The 18,770-nt window shown below is 38.9% G+C and overlaps 1 protein-coding gene across 1 annotated transcript in view; it reads left to right on the forward strand.

The window, feature by feature from the left end:
- Positions 1 to 18,770, forward strand: part of NKAIN2 (sodium/potassium transporting ATPase interacting 2) — a 579,783-nt gene that overhangs the window by 490,799 nt on the left and 70,214 nt on the right. Inside the window, exon 4 of the mRNA XM_074862421.1 lies at positions 4,083 to 4,283. Within this exon, the coding sequence (XP_074718522.1) occupies positions 4,083 to 4,283 (201 nt within the window). The remainder of the gene's footprint in view (positions 1 to 4,082; positions 4,284 to 18,770) is intronic.

Below are 18,770 nucleotides of genomic sequence, written 5' to 3' on the forward strand. Positions count from 1 at the left end.
GTATTCATTTCTGGCAGCTCTTACAAAGCTTTCTGCTGCCATGGACTGTCATCAGAAAATGTTATGTACTGTGCAGTTAACCCCAGCAAAAGTTGTTATCTATCTACCATATTAAGCACAGGCACAAAACCATCAGAGCTCACATTTTTTACAAACTAAAGTGAAGTAAAATTACAGGCTTAATTTGAAAATGTCAGTTTCTAATCTCTGAGACCTCCAAACTCCAACCTTTGCCTAATCCAGCAGTACTCCTGACCACTACAAATAGCAGCACATCTTAAGAATGTCAGCAAAGATGTCCTACCAAATATTTTCCTTTGCTTTTTCCTCCTTGATGAATAGCAAAAGTACTTTAATACACAAATTTTCATTAATAGGTTTTACAAATACGAGCAGGATTTACAAAAACAGCACAGTGATCATCAATAAAGCTCATACAGATGTATTTCTGTGTTCATGAAGGAAGCAACTGTTTGCTGAATTTAGGAGAATGAAATCTTCCTTGACATACAGACCGTGAACAACAACATATCGGCATGCCCGATGTGTATCAACAGTTCTTGTTAGATTTCATAGCTTCAAGGCTTATCAGACCGTTTCTCTGCATTTCCCTGAACAATGTTTGAGCCACAGATGTTGGAAAGAAAACAGACAGCAAATACACTGGAGAGTACAACAAATCCCCAGCTTCCAGTGTAGACTTTGTCTATGTCCACTAAGACTGTATTCAAACAGTGAACAAAGTAAATAGCAAGCGGAGTTTGTCCAAAAATAGCTCTAAATGTTTTCAGTATAAAAGATGTTAATGATAGATACATCATCCCCTTCTTGGCTTACACAATTTTCGGCAAGGAGATTCAAGTCCTTAACAGTTTTCTCATTAAGAAATAAAACTTTTTCATAACCTGGGTGACTTTCATTACTAAGCAACAGGAACTGATCTGCTAACACGGTTACATATAGGGGGACGTGATTTGAAGGTTATTTGCAAGTTCAAAGCCCATAACAATTCATACCTGAGATGTAACTGTGCAGCAGATGACTTTGTAGTGAATAGGATCCTCTGTATTTATTCTTATCCCACATATTTTGGTGATAGGAATTTACAGGGTCTAACTTACATGTTGGCTTGTCAAAATCTGATTTCATTATCATTCATATTCCAGCCAAGTTTGACCTGAGCCATGGATGATGTCTGATCTTACCAGAACCAGATTTCATGTCTGCTTATTGTTTTGCTTTCTGATGTTGACTTTGTTTGTTAACTGATTCAATACATAATAGCTACGCTCCTTGAAAGCCTTCTCAAACACATCATTCAAAGTTCTGTAAGATTTGAAGTTGGGGCTTTCAGTAGGATTTATTTGGTTTTACTATTAAAAAGAATTAAGGAATATAACATTTCTGTGACATGTATCAGGTCTTTTTTGAGAGCAGAGCATTTTACTGATTAGTCAGAGATAGAAATAGAATATAGATTTGATAAAGATCTGTAATTTTTTACTGATAAGCACAGTTCCTGAACAAAACAAGATTATTTAGTCCTAATCATAGCATACAACTTAATTGACAAAAGGTGATTTGAGGGCAGGGGAATTTTCTAAATATAACAAATTATTTCAGAAAATCATCTGGGGCTAAATTCAGGGATGGAAAAAAGCTGGACTTTGTGAAGTTTTATTTCCAGATGTGATTATATATATTTTAATGTGTGATTATATTTCCTGTGTAACTTGGAAATTTACTTGTGCTTTCAAGCTGTAAAGTTTTGGATTACTGCACCCTTTGTAAGCAAACAACTATCTATAACAATGATGTTCTAACCACAGAGCCCAGTTTTGATTTTTATGTTTAGCTCCTCCTGATCCATTTTAACTTCACCTGGCAGATACATAACAAATACTCAGTTCCTGCAAACCAGTTTATCCCTTTCTTTTTCAAGGAATACATTTTTCATCCCTTGTCTGCACTTCGTAAAATATTTTTAGTCCATCACAATTCTTCTGAAGGTATTGCAAATTATAAAATAGAGCCAGACAATGAGTCCTATTCATTCATGCTGCGTCTCTGATAAGAGACTAGAGGTTAAGAATTTTCCATGGTAACAAGAATGGCTTAAAAGTCTTCTGACAATAACATGATGGGTTCCAATTTTAGTCATTCAGGAATAAATCTATTACTTTAAGCAAAGTTACTCCAAAGATACACATTCTTCAACTTCTCACACCAGGTGAGAAGGCCAATGTGCTACTGAGGGGTTATAACAGTCCTGGCTCCAGAAAGAAAAATAGTCTTCTGGCTTGCATGTAAGGCAAAAATGCCCATTTCCAAGAAACATTTGGCAGACACTTTCCAGTGTCTGCAGCTTTGGTAGGGATGGGTCCAGAGAAAGGAGAGGTTTGTTGGGGGTGAAGACTTACAGCCATAGGTAAATATATCTAATTTTGGGAAATTTGCACAGTTTATACAAATGTTCACTGTTGCTTTGATCACCTTAAAAAGCCTGAAGTTAGTTACATGACTATGTGAAGCATCATACATTTTCTCATACAGCTTATTCTTATTATTTACTGGATTGGGCTGCTGTGAAAATGTAGGGTAATTATTCATCACAAAAATATTTATGGTCCTTCCTGCCATCTGATAGCTGGATGTACTTATGCAGAGTAGGAAATGATTTTTTTTAAATATACAAATTTCTGCACTTTTAGACAAGAACTGTAACTTAAAGAAAAAAACATTCAACTACACTACAATATCAAGCCTAATCATGGATAGATTCACACGTCAGTCATGACATTATCCAAAACCTCTCTGGATGGAGTTACCTTTGCATGAGTTGGTGCAAAAAGGGAAAATAAGTTGGACTGAAAAAATGACTATTTTTGAAGGGAAGGAAATGTGGACACAACATATCTGCTACAGAATGACATTCTATTCCTTTTGGCACAGTAAACCTAATTAAATAGTTACATTTTTAAATCTTTATGAGAATCTTATTTATTAATGTCATCAACAGGCTAAAGAAAAATGTTGGTTAGGTGTGGGGAGAGTTTGGCTCTGCAAAGACATTACTTAAAAGCAATTTTTCTTGCATGACTGAGCACATGTACACACAGACTAGATAGTCACACTTTACAATGAGGTTACACTTATAAATTATTTATAAAGGGTTGGTAAACACTGTAGGCTATTACAGAATCCAAAGTCCATAGTTTTGTTATAACTATGTATAACACCCTCAAGTAATGTGCAACCAAGTATAATTTATGAAAGTCATATCCATAGTATTGTTTATGATGTATATTAATCATTTATTAATCCTTTATGAACTATTTATAAATACAATCTTAATGGAAAGCACGGCTGACTAGTTACTTCATTGCACTAGCTGCATGGGAGTTAAAGGTTGCAGGCCTCTGCCCCTCCTTTTTAACAAGCTAAGCAGTCTTTAGACAAGGCAACACTCACTAGCTGTTTTTCTTACAGACTCCTAGTACGTTAGAAATCTGAGAGAGGCATTACAAAGATATTTTTCTTGTAAGCAAATGTACAGAATGCTTTTTTTACATCTCCAGTATTTAAGTAGAGCTACCACATGTCTGCTTCACAGGGTCCATGAGACAAAACTCCTTGCAGATGACCCACACATATTAAAGTCTATGAAGTCTTGGTTCCTGAGGACTCTTGTATAGGTTGGTACATCCGACCACCAAAATATGAGCCATATTTCTAGGAACTGAGCAGAGGAGGGTTGCTGTGTAAATGTGCACGTCCATCAGTCCTTATGGTTTCCTCAGGAAAATGGGCAATATAACAGAAATTACTGCTATTGTCTAGGATGCCATAAGGTCTAGAAGGAGACCCTGGCTTGCAGGATTATTCTTCTGTTCCAATGCAATTCTGCCTGCCAAGGTACAGCTACTTGTGCTTGTTGCAGGCAAGCTCCACTAAATTTCATGTGACAGTGCAGTTTTATCGCTGCTCATTGCTTCTTTACGCATCCTGCGAAATCTCTTGCTGAGGCATTTGATACTGGAGCACTGTCCCAGCACATTAATTCTTCACTTGTTCTTTTGCAGGAAACAGATCTCATTCTGACCTTTAATATCTCAATGCATCGTTCTTGGTGGATGGAGAATGGGCCGGGCTGCACCGTGACCTCAGTAACCCCAGCCCCAGACTGGGCACCAGAAGATCACCGTTATATCACTGTCTCGGGGTGTTTGCTTGAATATCAGTACATAGAAGTGGCCCACAGTTCTCTTCAGATCTTCCTTGCAGTAAGTGTTTACAGATAGCTTCACTTCCACCACCTTTATTAGATTTCTTCTTGCAGAACAACATTATCAGAATAGCAGAGTATTGTGGCATTCATTCACAAACCCTGGCTCAAAGTGTTAGTTTTGTTATGAAACTCTGTTGTCTTGAAGATAGTTGAAGACACCTGTGCATGAAAAGCTCCAACACATATATTTATTGCTGTGAGAACTGCTGACATGACACACTGTTTTTCTGACCTCCATTTTGACCACCGACCTCCCCACAAATCATTTATAACAGGTTACATTCAAATTACTCTATAAGATAGAAGTTGTGACATAATAAGAAGTTACAGCTATTACTGTGAAAGCCAAATTGAATATAAAAGAAAAGCCAAAATGAAGGAGAAATTTTCAACAGTAAAAACAGATTCACTGATCAGCTCACAGGACTCAAAACTGACCAATTTGTCTTTAACCATATTAATCAATACACACTGGAGGAGAATAGGAAAGGTTCTTCCCAAAAGACGAAAATGTTATATGAAAATCAAAACCAGAAATCTTAAATCTTTTTAGGAGGATATGAGTCCACTCTTACACTGCAAAAAAATTTATAAGGAATGAGAACATCTTGTTTAGGAGGAAATTGATAGGTTTTTCAATCATATTTACCTGTACTAATCACTTTGTCTTGTCTTGACTCTGACCTAGGTGAAAAGATGACATAAGCAATGAATTAATTACACTGAATGACAATCTGCATTTTTATGTTTGCTCTAGTGATACATACATGTTTATGCCCAGCTGGAGATATATAAGACTGCAAATAAAACTGTTACTATACATATAAATTGGGATCAGTGCCTCGGTACATGACTCCCTCTATGTAATTTTTTTGTTCAAGAGATTCCAGTGTTTTGTCCAAAGAGGGACCATAAGGCCAAAAGAGAGAGGAAATTTGGTTAGCCAGATCCAGAAGCTAATGTAAGGCAGTTGGACAGTCCATAACATATAATGTGGCCCTCACCTACTGAAAAAAATGAGCAGCTTTTCCATCTGTCTATTCCCCAGCCTAGCTGTCAATGCCAAATACCAGGTGAGTTCAGGAAAATGTATCTGTGTCAATACAACTCTGCGGGGCTCACATGTAAAAAATTGGTGGCTGATTCATCTGAAAGCCCAGCTATCTCCCTTTAGTGGAGCCATCCCAGGTCTTCTCCATGCTCCTCAGCTTGTAGCAGAGCAAAGGGACCCTGACCAAGTAGGTAGCAAGGCAGGCACTAGATAGGTTTGAAAGCCAAAAGCAGCCCTTTTTCCAGATAGTTCACACCTGCAATTTTGACAAGCTACAACTGGTGCAAAAGAGACAAAGAGAAAAGTGCAACAAAATCAGTGTGAATAAGTAAATAAGATTAAAAGAGCTTTACAATTCTATTTACAAGCAATTGTTATCACTCAAGCTTAACTCATAGAACCATAGAATCGTTTCAGCTGGAAAAGACCCTTAAGATCATCGAGTCCAACTGTAAGTCTAACACTGCCAAGTCCACCACTAAACCATGTCCCTAAGCACCACATCTATATGTCTTTTAAATATCTCCAGGGATGGGGACTCAACCACTTCCCTTGGCAGCCTGTTCCAATGCTTGACAACCCATAGAAATTTCTCCTAATACCCAATCTAAACCTCCCCTGGTGCAACCTGAGGCTGTTTCCTCTTGTCCTATCACTTGTTACCTGGGAGAATAAACCAACACCCACCTCTGCAACATCCTTCCACGTAGTTGTAGAGCACAATAAGGTCTCCCCTCAGCCTCCTTTTCTGCATGCTAAACAACCCCAGTTCCCTCAGCCACTCCTCATAAGACCTGTGCTCCAGACCCTTCACCAGCTTTGTTGCCCTTCTGTGGACACGCTCGAGTAATTCAATGTCCTTTTTGTAGTGAGGGGCCCAAAACTGAACATGGTATTCCAGGTGCGACCTCATCAGTGCCGAGTACAGGGGTAAGATCACTTCCCTGATCCTGCTGGCCACGCTATTTCTGATACAAGCCAGGATGCTGTTGGCCTCCTTGGCCATCTGAGCACACTGCTAGCTCATGTTCATCCGGCTGTCGACCATCACCCCCAGGTCCTTTTCTGCTGGGCAGCTTTCCAGCCACTCTTCCCCAAGCCTGTAGTGTTGCATGGGGTTGTTGTGACCCAAGTGCAGGACCTGGCACTTAGCTTTGTTGATACAATTGGCTTTGGCCCATCAATCCAGCTTGTCCTGATCCCTCTACAGAGCCTTTCTACCCTCAAGCCCTCCAAAGGAGATATCCAGGCTTATTTTTCTGTGTTATTTCTTTGTATGTAATGAGTGATGAACAAGAAACTCAAGGAATATATAGTTCAAGCTCAATTTTCTTTCTAATGCAACAAGGTTTTTTGTGTGTCTATGCCTAAATAGAGCTGCGTTTCTAGATAAAGTCATCCTTTGCAAGCCAGGGGAATGGTTCAGAATAACAAACCATTGGTAATCCGCTAGCTGTAGCCAACTAAAGCTGCTTTTATGTCTCCATTCGTGTTACTCTAAATATTATTATCATAGGTAAAGAACTACACAGTATAAGTATGGGTCAATTTTCCAAACCTGATGCTTGCAGCTTTACTGTTTACATCATTTTCACATTTCCAGTTGTGGGCATGGGGTTCTTTTTCTAATATAAATGCTAGCATAAATTCACTATCATGTTATATGTAGTGAGAAACAGGGGAATTACCTGGTACTGCTCAGTCACATATGACACAAAGTTAGAAAAGCAGATAATGCTTGGTTTTCAGCAAATGAGCTCTCAACAAACCCAAGCCTTAGGTCAGATTTATCTCCAGTTAGTAGAAAGAAATTAATCTTTCCTTTCAATTTTCTTTTATGGGCACTTCGGTGGATCTTGCACTCTAACTGTAAAACTATAAATTGCAATCTACAAATTGGTTACTTGCTTTCTATTTGTACTTCTGTATGTTCATGACAATGATCAAGCAAATGTTGATCTTGGCTTTTTCACAGACTGGTGACACTGCAATATGTTTTTAAGGATGTTTTCTCCTGCCTACAGATAAAGAAAAGTTACAAAGACATTCAACGTCATTGAGGACCACTTATATCAGTCTTTGAAAACATTATATTGAGTGTATTTTGTACAGCTTGCGAGTAAGCTCACAAGGAATCCAGCTACAGAAGGTTAGGCTTCACATAGGTGTGATATTTGCCGTGGATTACTTAGTGGAAAGAGTATGACAGCTAAGATAAAAGCTATAAAACTCCCATGGCTAATACTTTCTATAAAGCAAGTCTCAAAGTGGGCTGTGGAATATTTCAAGGATTGCATACAGATACTCTGCTGAGGAGGTGCAAAATACTCATAGTTTCAAGAGACTTTCTCTCCCCAGAGGAATGTGTCCTAGAAGCAAATAGCACCAGATTGTGAACCATACAAATGCTGCTGCTAATTTTGTGCAAGTCAACAGAGATTTTAGGTTTTTTAAGAGTGAAATTTAGGAGAATTTTCATTTCTCCTACTGTTTAATCAAAGTGGAGCTTCCCGTTTCTTCCCAAAGGTCAGAAGAGTCCCCAGTGTGTGGTGGTGTTTATTGAGTAATACAGGCCTTAGAGACTAAAGAGAGAGAGATGCAATGATGCACAGGTATTTTGCCAACTTCTCCTGAGGAGTGGATTTTGCTGAAGATAAACAAACAACTGGACAAAATTGCTAGTCTAGCTCACACTGAAGAAGTAACAGAAAATTCAGTCTGGTGATCTCTATACTCCAACCTGCTGAATGCTCATGGTTTAGAAAATCTTCAAAATTGGGAAAAATTTTTTGAGAACTAATGTGTTCGAGAAAATGCTCTGATCAAACAAGGATTATCCCAATTTGGGTATTTAGCAAGGCTGGAATAACCCACAGTGATAATAGGGGCTGCAAAACAGCCACAACTTCTCCTTTGTCTCATGACACAGAGCACTTAGTGCATTGGGTGATGCTGGTGGAAGACTACAGCCTCTGTAGAGCCTGTCAGTAAATTAATCCTTGTGTTAGGATATAAAAAATAACCATATAAGGCACATTTATGTCTGTCTTGTAGCCATTCCCATGTCAGCGCATTACTTCTTGCTCAGCTGCTGGGTTTTTTTCATGTTTATGGAAATCTATTTTGAAAAACTTCCACTGATTTTTCACTCAATTACTGTGGTAGTTGCCTTTCTGAAGTGGCAGGCCACCAAAATCTCAGTGCCACACACCATGCTTGTCAATTTTTACTCTGTGCTCCATACCAATACCTTACTTCTGGTTCTTTTGAGACTGAGTTACATTACTATCACTTTATCACTATATCTCACCATCTTCCTCCAGCAAGTTAAAAAGAGAGAGGGGTTCAGACTGAAGAAGGGAATATGTGAGGGAGGAGAATCTCTTTCATTCTTAAGTGTAGCTTTGCAACCTGCAGTGCTGCAAAATAAACAAACATATTTTTAGGGCACCACCTGCAGCACACAGCTGTATGGAACTGAACAGAACTGCTAAGGGTGTGATTTTTTCTGTTTTGTACGAAACCCCGGGGTCTGGGAAAACATGTGGGGAAGATATTTCTATGGAACAACTCCCTCTTTCCTTGCCCTCCCCACTTCTTGGCAAATATCATAGCTGAATCTGTAAAGGTGAGATCTTAGCTTCATTGTACTTTGACAACAACAGTAATTTATTTAATGCTATGCTGATATATAGAAAAAAAAATTGCATCGTTTCAGCCACAGCTAATTAATTTGTTTTGTTGTACAAAGCTAACCCTCAATGCAGCCTGTGCTCGCATACTGGGCCAAATTCTTCACTTGACTCTTCTCTCCCAGGGAAGTCCCATTTACAGAGCTATGACATCTTGAGCACCTGGATCATCCAATATGCTCTGCAATGACCACAACTCTTCCTGTCCTTGGTGCCTACATATTACCAAAATGAACTGGTCTGGTGATGGCATGGCTTGGATACCCATATTCTCCATACAGTAAAGTGTCCTTATGTGCTTAATGGTTATTGATTCTTGCTGCTTACATCAGAGAAGCTATTTCATTTTCAGGACCCCTGGGTTATCAAGGATAGATATGCTTAAATTACTGATCTCTGGAGAGATTTGTTCCAGGTAAAGAATGAGGTCAGTGGTACTAATGGAGATTTGATTTGCTACTGGTTTGTGAAATTTGAATTGCATTCTGTATAATATTTACAGAGTGGAGGCTGAATTAAAGTCTCCACCCACCCTTAAACAATAGGAGGTATAGCTGCCACTTCACCATGGCAGTGCCAGGGAGGGACACAGTGCAGGATATACACCCCTGCTAACCTTGGCATGGCATGTCAGTGCTTAAGGTGGTTGGTGTCTCTATGTATAAATAGTATATACAGCCCAACTGTTTAGTCACACAGCTAAAAAAGGGTCACAAGCCACAGTTTCACAGGCACCCACACCCATTAATGTCTAATTCTAGCTACAGATATGTTGTATAATTTTCTTCCTTGGCACTTTTTATTGAACTCTTGTCTTATAACAGAGGTGGAAATCTTTTCAGTTCAGGCCTTGATCTGTGGTTCAGGTCAGTGGGTTCTGCTTCCAGGTCTGCCACAATGTCCTTGACAAAGTTAGTTCATCTCTCTGTGCCTCTCCCCAAGTGCTTCAGAGAGCAAAGCATGCCTAAATTTTTCATGTTCAGTTTATAAGACACTGTATCATTTGCATAGATAGGGATCTCTCGGATCTCTCAAAAAGCCTCTAAATGTGGATGACACCCAGTACAGTAAAGGCCTTTGTGTGGTACAAGGAAATTATAATAATGGTAATTGCATTTCATACAGAAATGGAGCTCCGATTCTCTACATCTTCCTTCTGCCTGTGTTTTACTCTTTGATTATGCATGACCTGCCCTCACTCCCAGAAGGCTGTTCTTGCAAAAGTTGACAAATTAAAATCCATTTGTAGATTAAAACTCTGAAAATATGCAAATAAAAGATCAGCCTTGGAGATAAGTGTGACAGAATTACATATCTATTTGCCAACGCAGGATTAAAAGTATTTATTATGCTTGTCTTTTACTCCTCACTTACACACTCACAAGTCTATTGATTTTAGTGGAACTAAGTGCCTGAGTTATGGGAATAAGACTAATGTGAAGGCATCACCTTAGCTAATTTCTGTTTTAGTTATATAGCCCTCGAAAAGATGAACTGTGTAATATTATTCCAGTAAAACGAGTGGGGAAAAAGCATTTCTTATGTACTGTATCTACATTATTGATGGTAACTTACATACCAAATAAATAAAACCATAAGTAAACTATTACACAAAAGTATTGACCATTTTCATAGTGATCCTGTCCACTGACTTTTATGAGCTGTACATTAGTCTTAATTTCTATTTGTTCCTTCCTGTATTTATACTTGAGTATATGCTTCATGCAATCATTAAAATTATTATTTCATGCTCTAAAATTTGTAATATGTAATTATCTATCCATACTAGTTACGGTAAATGTATACTATTTGGGATTCTGCAAAGTCTGCATCATGCATAATACCTTTCAAGCTCTGATGCTGTCAGATTGACTTAAAACATCACAAAGCATAACTGTTATTAAGATGCAATAATACAGCTATGCAGTTAGGATGCCAGCTTCAAAATCTCTGCTCTGTTGCAGACTTACAGTATGACCTTTGGCAGGGTGCTTAATTCATGCCAATTATTGTCCATACTATACAAATAATGGTTCTTAAATATTTCAGAAAGATGTTGCCAGAATAATTCCATTAAACATTGCAAGGTAATCAAATATTACAGAAAGATGGTCCATGTGTGTATTTAAGCACTTAGAACAGTAGAACAGCATTAATGTTCCCTGCTTCTCTCAAGGATTAATAATAATTAGAATAGAGTACTCTTAAAATCCTTAATGTTAGCACAGCACAGGTGACATTAAATAGTCTCATGTCCTTGTGGAGAGATAGGAGTAGTGAGTAATCATGTACTCTCATAGGAATTTCTTTATCAGACTGTCAATTTGTGGTTTAGACCCCATGTTTCTAACAGTATATCACTTAAAAGCCCCCAACAGTACTGAGGACAGTATGATTGCAAAGCAAAGCAGCAGTTCCTGTCCAAAAAAACCTAACCTGCAAAGTACAGAACAAGCCAGCCAACCCATACAGACAGAAAAGAGGGGAAAGACAGGAAAACAGAGAGGGAATACTAGTTTGCAGTTTCAGTGCATCTCCTGTTTGACCGTTGTCAGCTTTTTTGTAGACGTGATTGAAAAGCCCTAAGAAGGGCTGTGAACCAGAATAATAAGTAAACTTTGCATTGTCTGGTGGAAATTTCTCCTAAAAGGCAGCAAAAGAGGAAAGTGTGCGAAAGATGGAAATTTATTAAGTGGCTGACAACAAGCTGGTGGCTCATCAGTGGTGCACTCTCATACTGACAGGAGGGGACAAGCCAGGTGGGACAAGCCACAGAGAGCCTTGCACGTGAATGGAGTAGTTGAATTTCACTGGAAAAAACTAAGGAGAAGAAATGGAGGGATAAACCAAGCTGTGAAAAATCATCTCTGCAATAGCCTTCCAGATGGGCTGAGTCTAGACTGAGGTGTTGGTCAGGAGCAAGGAGAGGACATGGCACACTTAGAGACAGGATGCTCCTCTGAAGTTGAGACTCACTAAGTGAGAGATCAGGAGGGCATCAGCAGGGCAACAGAGGTTACAGGAACAGAGAGCTTGTAAAACTCCTGCATTTAGATCAGGAAAAGGAAACGAGCCCTCTGTAAGGGAAAAGTACATTCTATCTCTTTTTTCTTTTTCCCTTTTTTTTTTTTTTTAATATATTTGGGAAAACATTGATGAGACCTGAGCAGAGAAGAAGACTGGTAGTTCTTCCAGAGACACCATCAAATGACAGAGCAGAACTAAAAGAAGCGAGCAGTGGGTGTAAAACATGTGGGTATATGAGCAAGACAGACTGCATGATAGGACGAGGGGCAAAAGAGTGAAGGCAGGGGAGATGAGGGAGGGAGTCATAAGAATGCATGAAAAATAAAAGCTGTCTAACTAATGACATCATTAGGAATGAGGCAAATAGCAAAAGGGTGTTTCCATGGATCCCAAAATACGTATGAGTGGAATCAAACAAAACATAAGTTGGCCCTGGCTTGTCCAGGTTGAAATGCTACAAGTAAACAGGCAGGTCCTTTTGTCAGAGCTACAAAGACTCAGGGCAAGGAACAATCTAAAAACTTTTACTGTGTTAGAGGTCTTCACTGAGTTCAGATGGATAATAGTCATCTTTTAGAAAGTGTCACCAGTTGATGTAGGCTTTGGTTCCGCTAATAAATGAGCATATCTCATTCCTGTGCTCAAAATACAAACAATGTAATATGCCGGGGGGGGGGGGGGGGGGGGGGGTTGGGAGGAAGAAGATAAAGATCAGATCTACTTGCTGCTAATGCTAAAAAGCCAACGCTCTTGCAAAACATCTGACCCTCAAATGTAGCAGTAAACTAACACTGGATTCTTAATTTTCCAGTCCTCCGTTCCTTTGTGCTGACCAAAAGTGGCTTATAGTACCTCTGTTTGCAGTAATAAGCCTGATGCCATCTTCCTTTCTAGCCAACACAAAGGTCTTCAGTTCTGCAGGAAGCACATCGTTCAGATTTACCCTTGCTAATTTTGTTTCCCCACCTCCCTTTTGACAGCAGTCTCCACCTCTTCCACACACATACACTCATTCACATACCTTGCACATGGGCTGCCTCCTCCTCTGCTTGTGGAGTGGTGAGAATATTTATACATGAGAAAGGAGACAAGAGCTCGTATAATCAAATTTTGACTCTTTGACTCTAATGGGGAAAAATAACATTATTTAATTAAGGTGGAGTTCCTTTCTAGGGCAACACAATGATTGAAAGAAAATTGATTCTTAATGAAATAGATTGGTACTTTAGAAAGACTGTTTTTTCACTGCAGGACTGGGCAAAATCGGCACAATGGGAAGAAGGTATGAATCATTCTAAAATGCTAATTTAATAACACTGTCGTGCCATGTTAGCGGAGAACCAACATCAGGTTCAGGCATCTTTGACATTGCCTCAGAGCACAGTATATTGCTGTTTCTCTGTTTGACAATAATGTTAGAGCATATGTCATTCGTGTTTTAAAGGATGACTATAAGAAGAGATTTCTTTATGCCCACACATGTTGTCTGTTGTTGCTTCTATGAAATTTTACTTGCGTTTCTTCGCTACTCCTTGCAGAAAACTGAATTGTACACATCAAAGCATAAATGGTTTTTTAATGAGCAGGGAGCTTTGTCAGTAGAACTGTACTCCTTCATTTCCCTAAAGCCTTCCCTTCTTAATGAACTGGGCTCATATAAAGCAAAGTTATATGATAATTGTCTGAAAACCAGTTTGCTCCGACTCAGTGGAAAGAAGTCAGCTTTAAATAGAGTTACCTGACCAATGCACACATGATTGTCTCTGAGAGATTTTTTTCCCTGATGGAATGAAAGGCAACAACACCAGCATGAACTGAGACTGAAAGCAGTTCTGCCTCTCACAGGTCCTCTAGCAAAGGCAAACAGTGTTTTGGGGGGGGGGCATCGGAATCATGATAACCGAGAGCTGAACATTAAACTCATTACTTTGAGGCCTGAAGGAAGTTTCCTGAGAATTTGTTTTGACCATCTCATATGTATTCCTTCACACAGGGGACTCTGATTCTGGCTGACCCTGTAGGGTAGATAGTTATACAATACAGCAATGAGATTATGGTTCCCCAGGTTCAGTGCCTCATGGCTGTCCTGGGGCTATGTGATGCTGGTGGTGCTGTGCTGACTGGTGATGCTGACTTGCTGACTTGCTTCCTTCCACATCTGGGATTTAAATTATTCCTCAGTTCTGGTACTAACAAAGTCCTGTTACTGTTTTTATGACACTGTCGTAGCATAAGAGCTGCATGTGAACACTTTTCAGCTATACACAGGTCAGATGCCTTGGATTGGGGTCTTTTTGCCTAGTTTTGGTGAGCCTCCACAGGTTTTTCATGTTTTGAAGAGATTCTGGACAAAGAGTCTAGTCCGTTAGATTTTCTTTCTCTACAAGTGAATTTGCATAGTAGGGAAACCAAATTATATGTGCTTTAGATGTAAGAATAATATTAAGAATAGGAATAACAATAAATAACACAAGCCTTTTTAATCATAATTATTCCATTACAACATGTAATTAAACAAAAAAGATTCCCTCTTTGTATTGAAAACTCATAGTCAAGTGTTGGATTCACCAGCCCCATTCCTGAGCTCATTCTGAAGGTACAATAAACACCTGAATGCTGCTCCTTAGAAATATTAAAAAAACATCCACAGTACAGATATACCTCAGTATCACCATGCTCCATATTCTTGCTGATATGACAATACCACCTTATTCTGCCATATATAAATGCAACAGCTATTATTTTGCCATTTTGCTCCACACCCCATAAACAACCTCCAGTTCTGGAAACAAAAGTCCTCAGTTCATGACTTAAGGTATTTTATTCCTGAATATAAGAGATAGAGTGATAAAACAGCCAACTGCCTCACTTAGTTATGAAGATAATGTATTTAAAAAAAAAAAAAAAAAAAAGGGCAGAAAAGGCCAGTAATATTCCTGGCTTTCAGGTAAGGCTTTCAAATTTGTGTTGAAATTGTATAGTATGCTTTATGTAATGTAAATGTGTGAAACCTCAGGTTTCATTTTTGTGTGCTGTTAACACAGCTTCCTGTGCAAAAGATGAACTGAGCACATAAAAATATAACATTGTCTATGAAAACATAGAATTACCTGCTTTGCAGCTTTAGTCATGACAATTCTTGTCACAATACCATGGTCCAGAAAATCTGTTAAATTCACCAGAGACAAACAATGTCAGCAACTGCAACTGAACCTGTATTGAAGGTACTGCTCAATGAAAAATTCCTAGATTTCTATAATACAAGTAAAGTGCTTCTGGTAGAGTTAACTACCCCACTAAAAATACTAACTATGCCTGGGGAAAATGAAAATCTAGGAAGCATTTTGATTCCCCTTATTTTTAGAGTGTATAAAATAAAACCAGTAATATTACATTGTGAATTCTGCAACTTTTTTCCTCATTTTCTAGCACAGACAGCATTACAAGATTTTTGTCTTCCAGAAAAAATGTACCTAGCTTTCTGTGGCAACTGTGTACCCTAGGACCATTGGAATAAGTGTCCAAGGCAGGTCAAGAAAATGGGGTCAGAAAACTGCTCATATTATTTTTGATGACTGAAGTTTCTCGTGTAATCTCAGAGGTAGAGCTGACTGCGAATTTTCTGAAGAAACATGATTCTTTTGGAAAATGCATCACCCCTGAAATGTTTGTCTTAACATAACCTTGTCAATGAACTTCATTTAAAAGTGTAGCCAAGTGATGATTAACGTAGTACCTGGTTTCCTGCTAGTTTTCTCAGCTGACTGCTTGGGCTCTGGATTTCATGATACATTTATTCTTGGACAGAAGACATCCTAAAAACTGCAACATGATTATCCATAATGTTTAACTTTTGCTACAGTCCCTGTCATGCATTTGTCCCAATCCAGCTATCACTGTCCCAGACATTGTCAAGGCATGGGTGCAGGGGTAGCACAAACCAGGGATCATCTGTGATAACCAGTTTGGATCTGTTCATCTTGTTCTGGGGGATAAAAAGACTTATCTGTGTGAACACAAGCTGGGCCATACCATTTGGCCTGTAGATCAGAAGACAGGCTCTGGGTAATTTCAGTTACTACTATGTCTATATTACACTTCTGGACATCCACAGTGCTACGGCAGTTACACACATAGAGTCTGTGTGCCCAAAGAGTTATAGTAATACCAACACTAACTAGAACTCCAGCTAGTGTTTGAGTCATGCTGTGGCCCCACAGCTTGGAGGCCAGAAAAGGAACATAAATTGTAACCTAATAATGTGGGAGGAAAATTCATTATTTGTAGGAAAAATCCTAATTTTTTAGTGGTTACAAGGCATGCAAAACAATGTGTACATTAGAGAAAGATCCTCTGTAGACATGTCCTGAGGATACTGAGTTCACTGACTTCTGCAGTGCTGAAATTCTAGGGAGAGTGGAGTCTGAGATAACTTTTTGTTGTAAATTTGCTGAAGCTTCCACCTGAAGCCCAGATTTTAAATGACAGGTAATATTCATTAGAGAAAAACGTCATTGTTCCATCCAACTGAAGAAAATTACTCTCCTTTGTAATCAGGGGTAATCTGCCCATATTCTCAGTAGATGCCAGGCAATTCTCACCACTTCTTTAATAGACATTTTCTTCAGCGGTGGTTGGACAGGTTGAGAGCACATTCGTGCACCACTGATGTGTTTGGGGGGCTTTCAAGATGTATTCCTTAGCAGCACCATTCACCAAGACTGCAGCACTATTGAGATACCAGTTTTTCAGTTTGACTGCTTGAAACTGATTGGCGTAGAATGATTAATGTTTTCAAAACCAATAGAGCAGATTTTTTTCCAAGCAGGCAGCATTCTTTTAACTCTACCCTTGAGCTCTACCAACTTAACCTCCATTCTTTTCTGAACAGGGTAAAGGATATAGCTATTTCTTAATATATACAAATTAATAATGAAATGTTGGGACTTTTCCTCTGCTTTATTTAATTTTTGGATGTCTGGGTTTTCTGCGAACAGATCGGTCATGTATGCATAGTCACAACCTGAGGAAAAAAAGCATCTGTAAAACCACAGGAGCGTTTGTCTGCTGGTAATGATTGTTGCCATAGATGGGAATTCAACATTGACACGACAGAATTTATTTTCCTTATATGTAGACAATGATCAAGTAGCGACATCTGGAATCTACCCCAGAGGTTCAAGTCAATAAAATATTAATAGCTGCCATTTCCAGCAAGGAGGGTATAACAAGAGCACAGCAGAGGAATCTCCAACATTTTTGCACCTATTATTCTTCTGAATTAGTTAACCATTTCCCCTTCCACATACTCTTCTCCTAAAAATTAGAGCAAATAAACCTAGGAATGAGACACAATTCCCTGTCTCTGATTAGGTAAACTGCGTTCAAATAGCCTCATTTTCTGTGAGTACTCTGTTGGGAAGTGGCTACTGACAAGGGGCTGGATCCTCTGGTCCTCCTCACTCCCAGTGAAGCTGGGAGGAGTGCGGAATGACCGCACACAGCTGATTCACAATGAAAACCAGGCACAGAAATCAAGGTGATGCTGGGCAGTCTCATCTTAAGCACTCATCATTTTACCAAATTGCCAACTCTTTTCTTAGTAATTGTATTCAGTGTATTCAGTCATGACAAGCAGGGAGAGTAGGTGGAAGAGAAGGACTGTCGAGCTTTGCTTCAGACAATCCCGTTCTTACCATTCTTCTCATTCAGTAAGTAAGTATTAATAGTCACTTATGCATAAGAAGAAATAATGAGATTTAATGAATCTCCAAAGATCAGCTACTTCATAAAAGCAAATGCCACACTTTTATCAGTTAAAGGCCTCCAAGTCCAACATCATCAGCAGAGGGAATTTTTATTTTAAAGCAAATTACACCCAGTTTCGGTAAATTATCATAGAATGATTACTCGACTTTTATCTAGTCAATATTATGCCTCCCTAGTGAACTGTTTTATTGTCAGTATGTCTGCTTCAAAACATGTCTTCCCTAGAAAGCACTCCTTCATTCAGCTTCTGCCACTGGAAGCAGGCAACAGCTTGAAGCTAGCAGCTGCTCTTGAACAAAGCAGGTAGAGATGCAGAAAGGCTGCTGAATCCATAACAATAAGCACATCATGACATAATTACAGTAAATCTCCAGAGTGGTCTGTGCACACAAAATGCCATATGTTTTGGGTAGAGGAAGTGTGCATTAGTAAAACCATAGTATAGCACAGGCATTTTCCATAGTAGTCCTGTTAGTATGAAATTGATTTTTTTACCTCGAAAATTAGCATTGACAGAACAGAGGATAGTATTTGAATGGTCAGCTAGTTAGACTGGGGGAATATGGTTAATATCCTGAAGGGCAAAAGCAGGTGATAGAAAGGTTTGGGGGGATTTTCCATGTGTAACTGTGCATAACCTAATAGCTGGTGCATCCATTTAACCTTTCTTTGATATGGTCTTCTTTCACCACTGCATGTAATAGCTGTTCTGTTTTCTAAATGTCTTCATTTGACTTTGAACAGGTTAATAGGATTTACTGCTTCTGCAGCCTGCCTATACAAAATAGATTGTCAACACAGACAGTACTTTGTGGTCTGTCAGGGAATAATAGACTGCTTTCTCCAACCCTGCTTTTAGGAAGTGATTTAGTTTCCTGAAGATTTAGATACAAATGGGAGAAGCAGGAGAAGGTATTTTTTCTATGTGAGTCTAGCATGAGCT

The sequence above is a fragment of the Strix uralensis genome, chromosome 3, assembly GCF_047716275.1.
Source record: "Strix uralensis isolate ZFMK-TIS-50842 chromosome 3, bStrUra1, whole genome shotgun sequence".
In the NCBI taxonomy this organism is placed as follows: Eukaryota; Metazoa; Chordata; class Aves; order Strigiformes; family Strigidae; genus Strix; species Strix uralensis.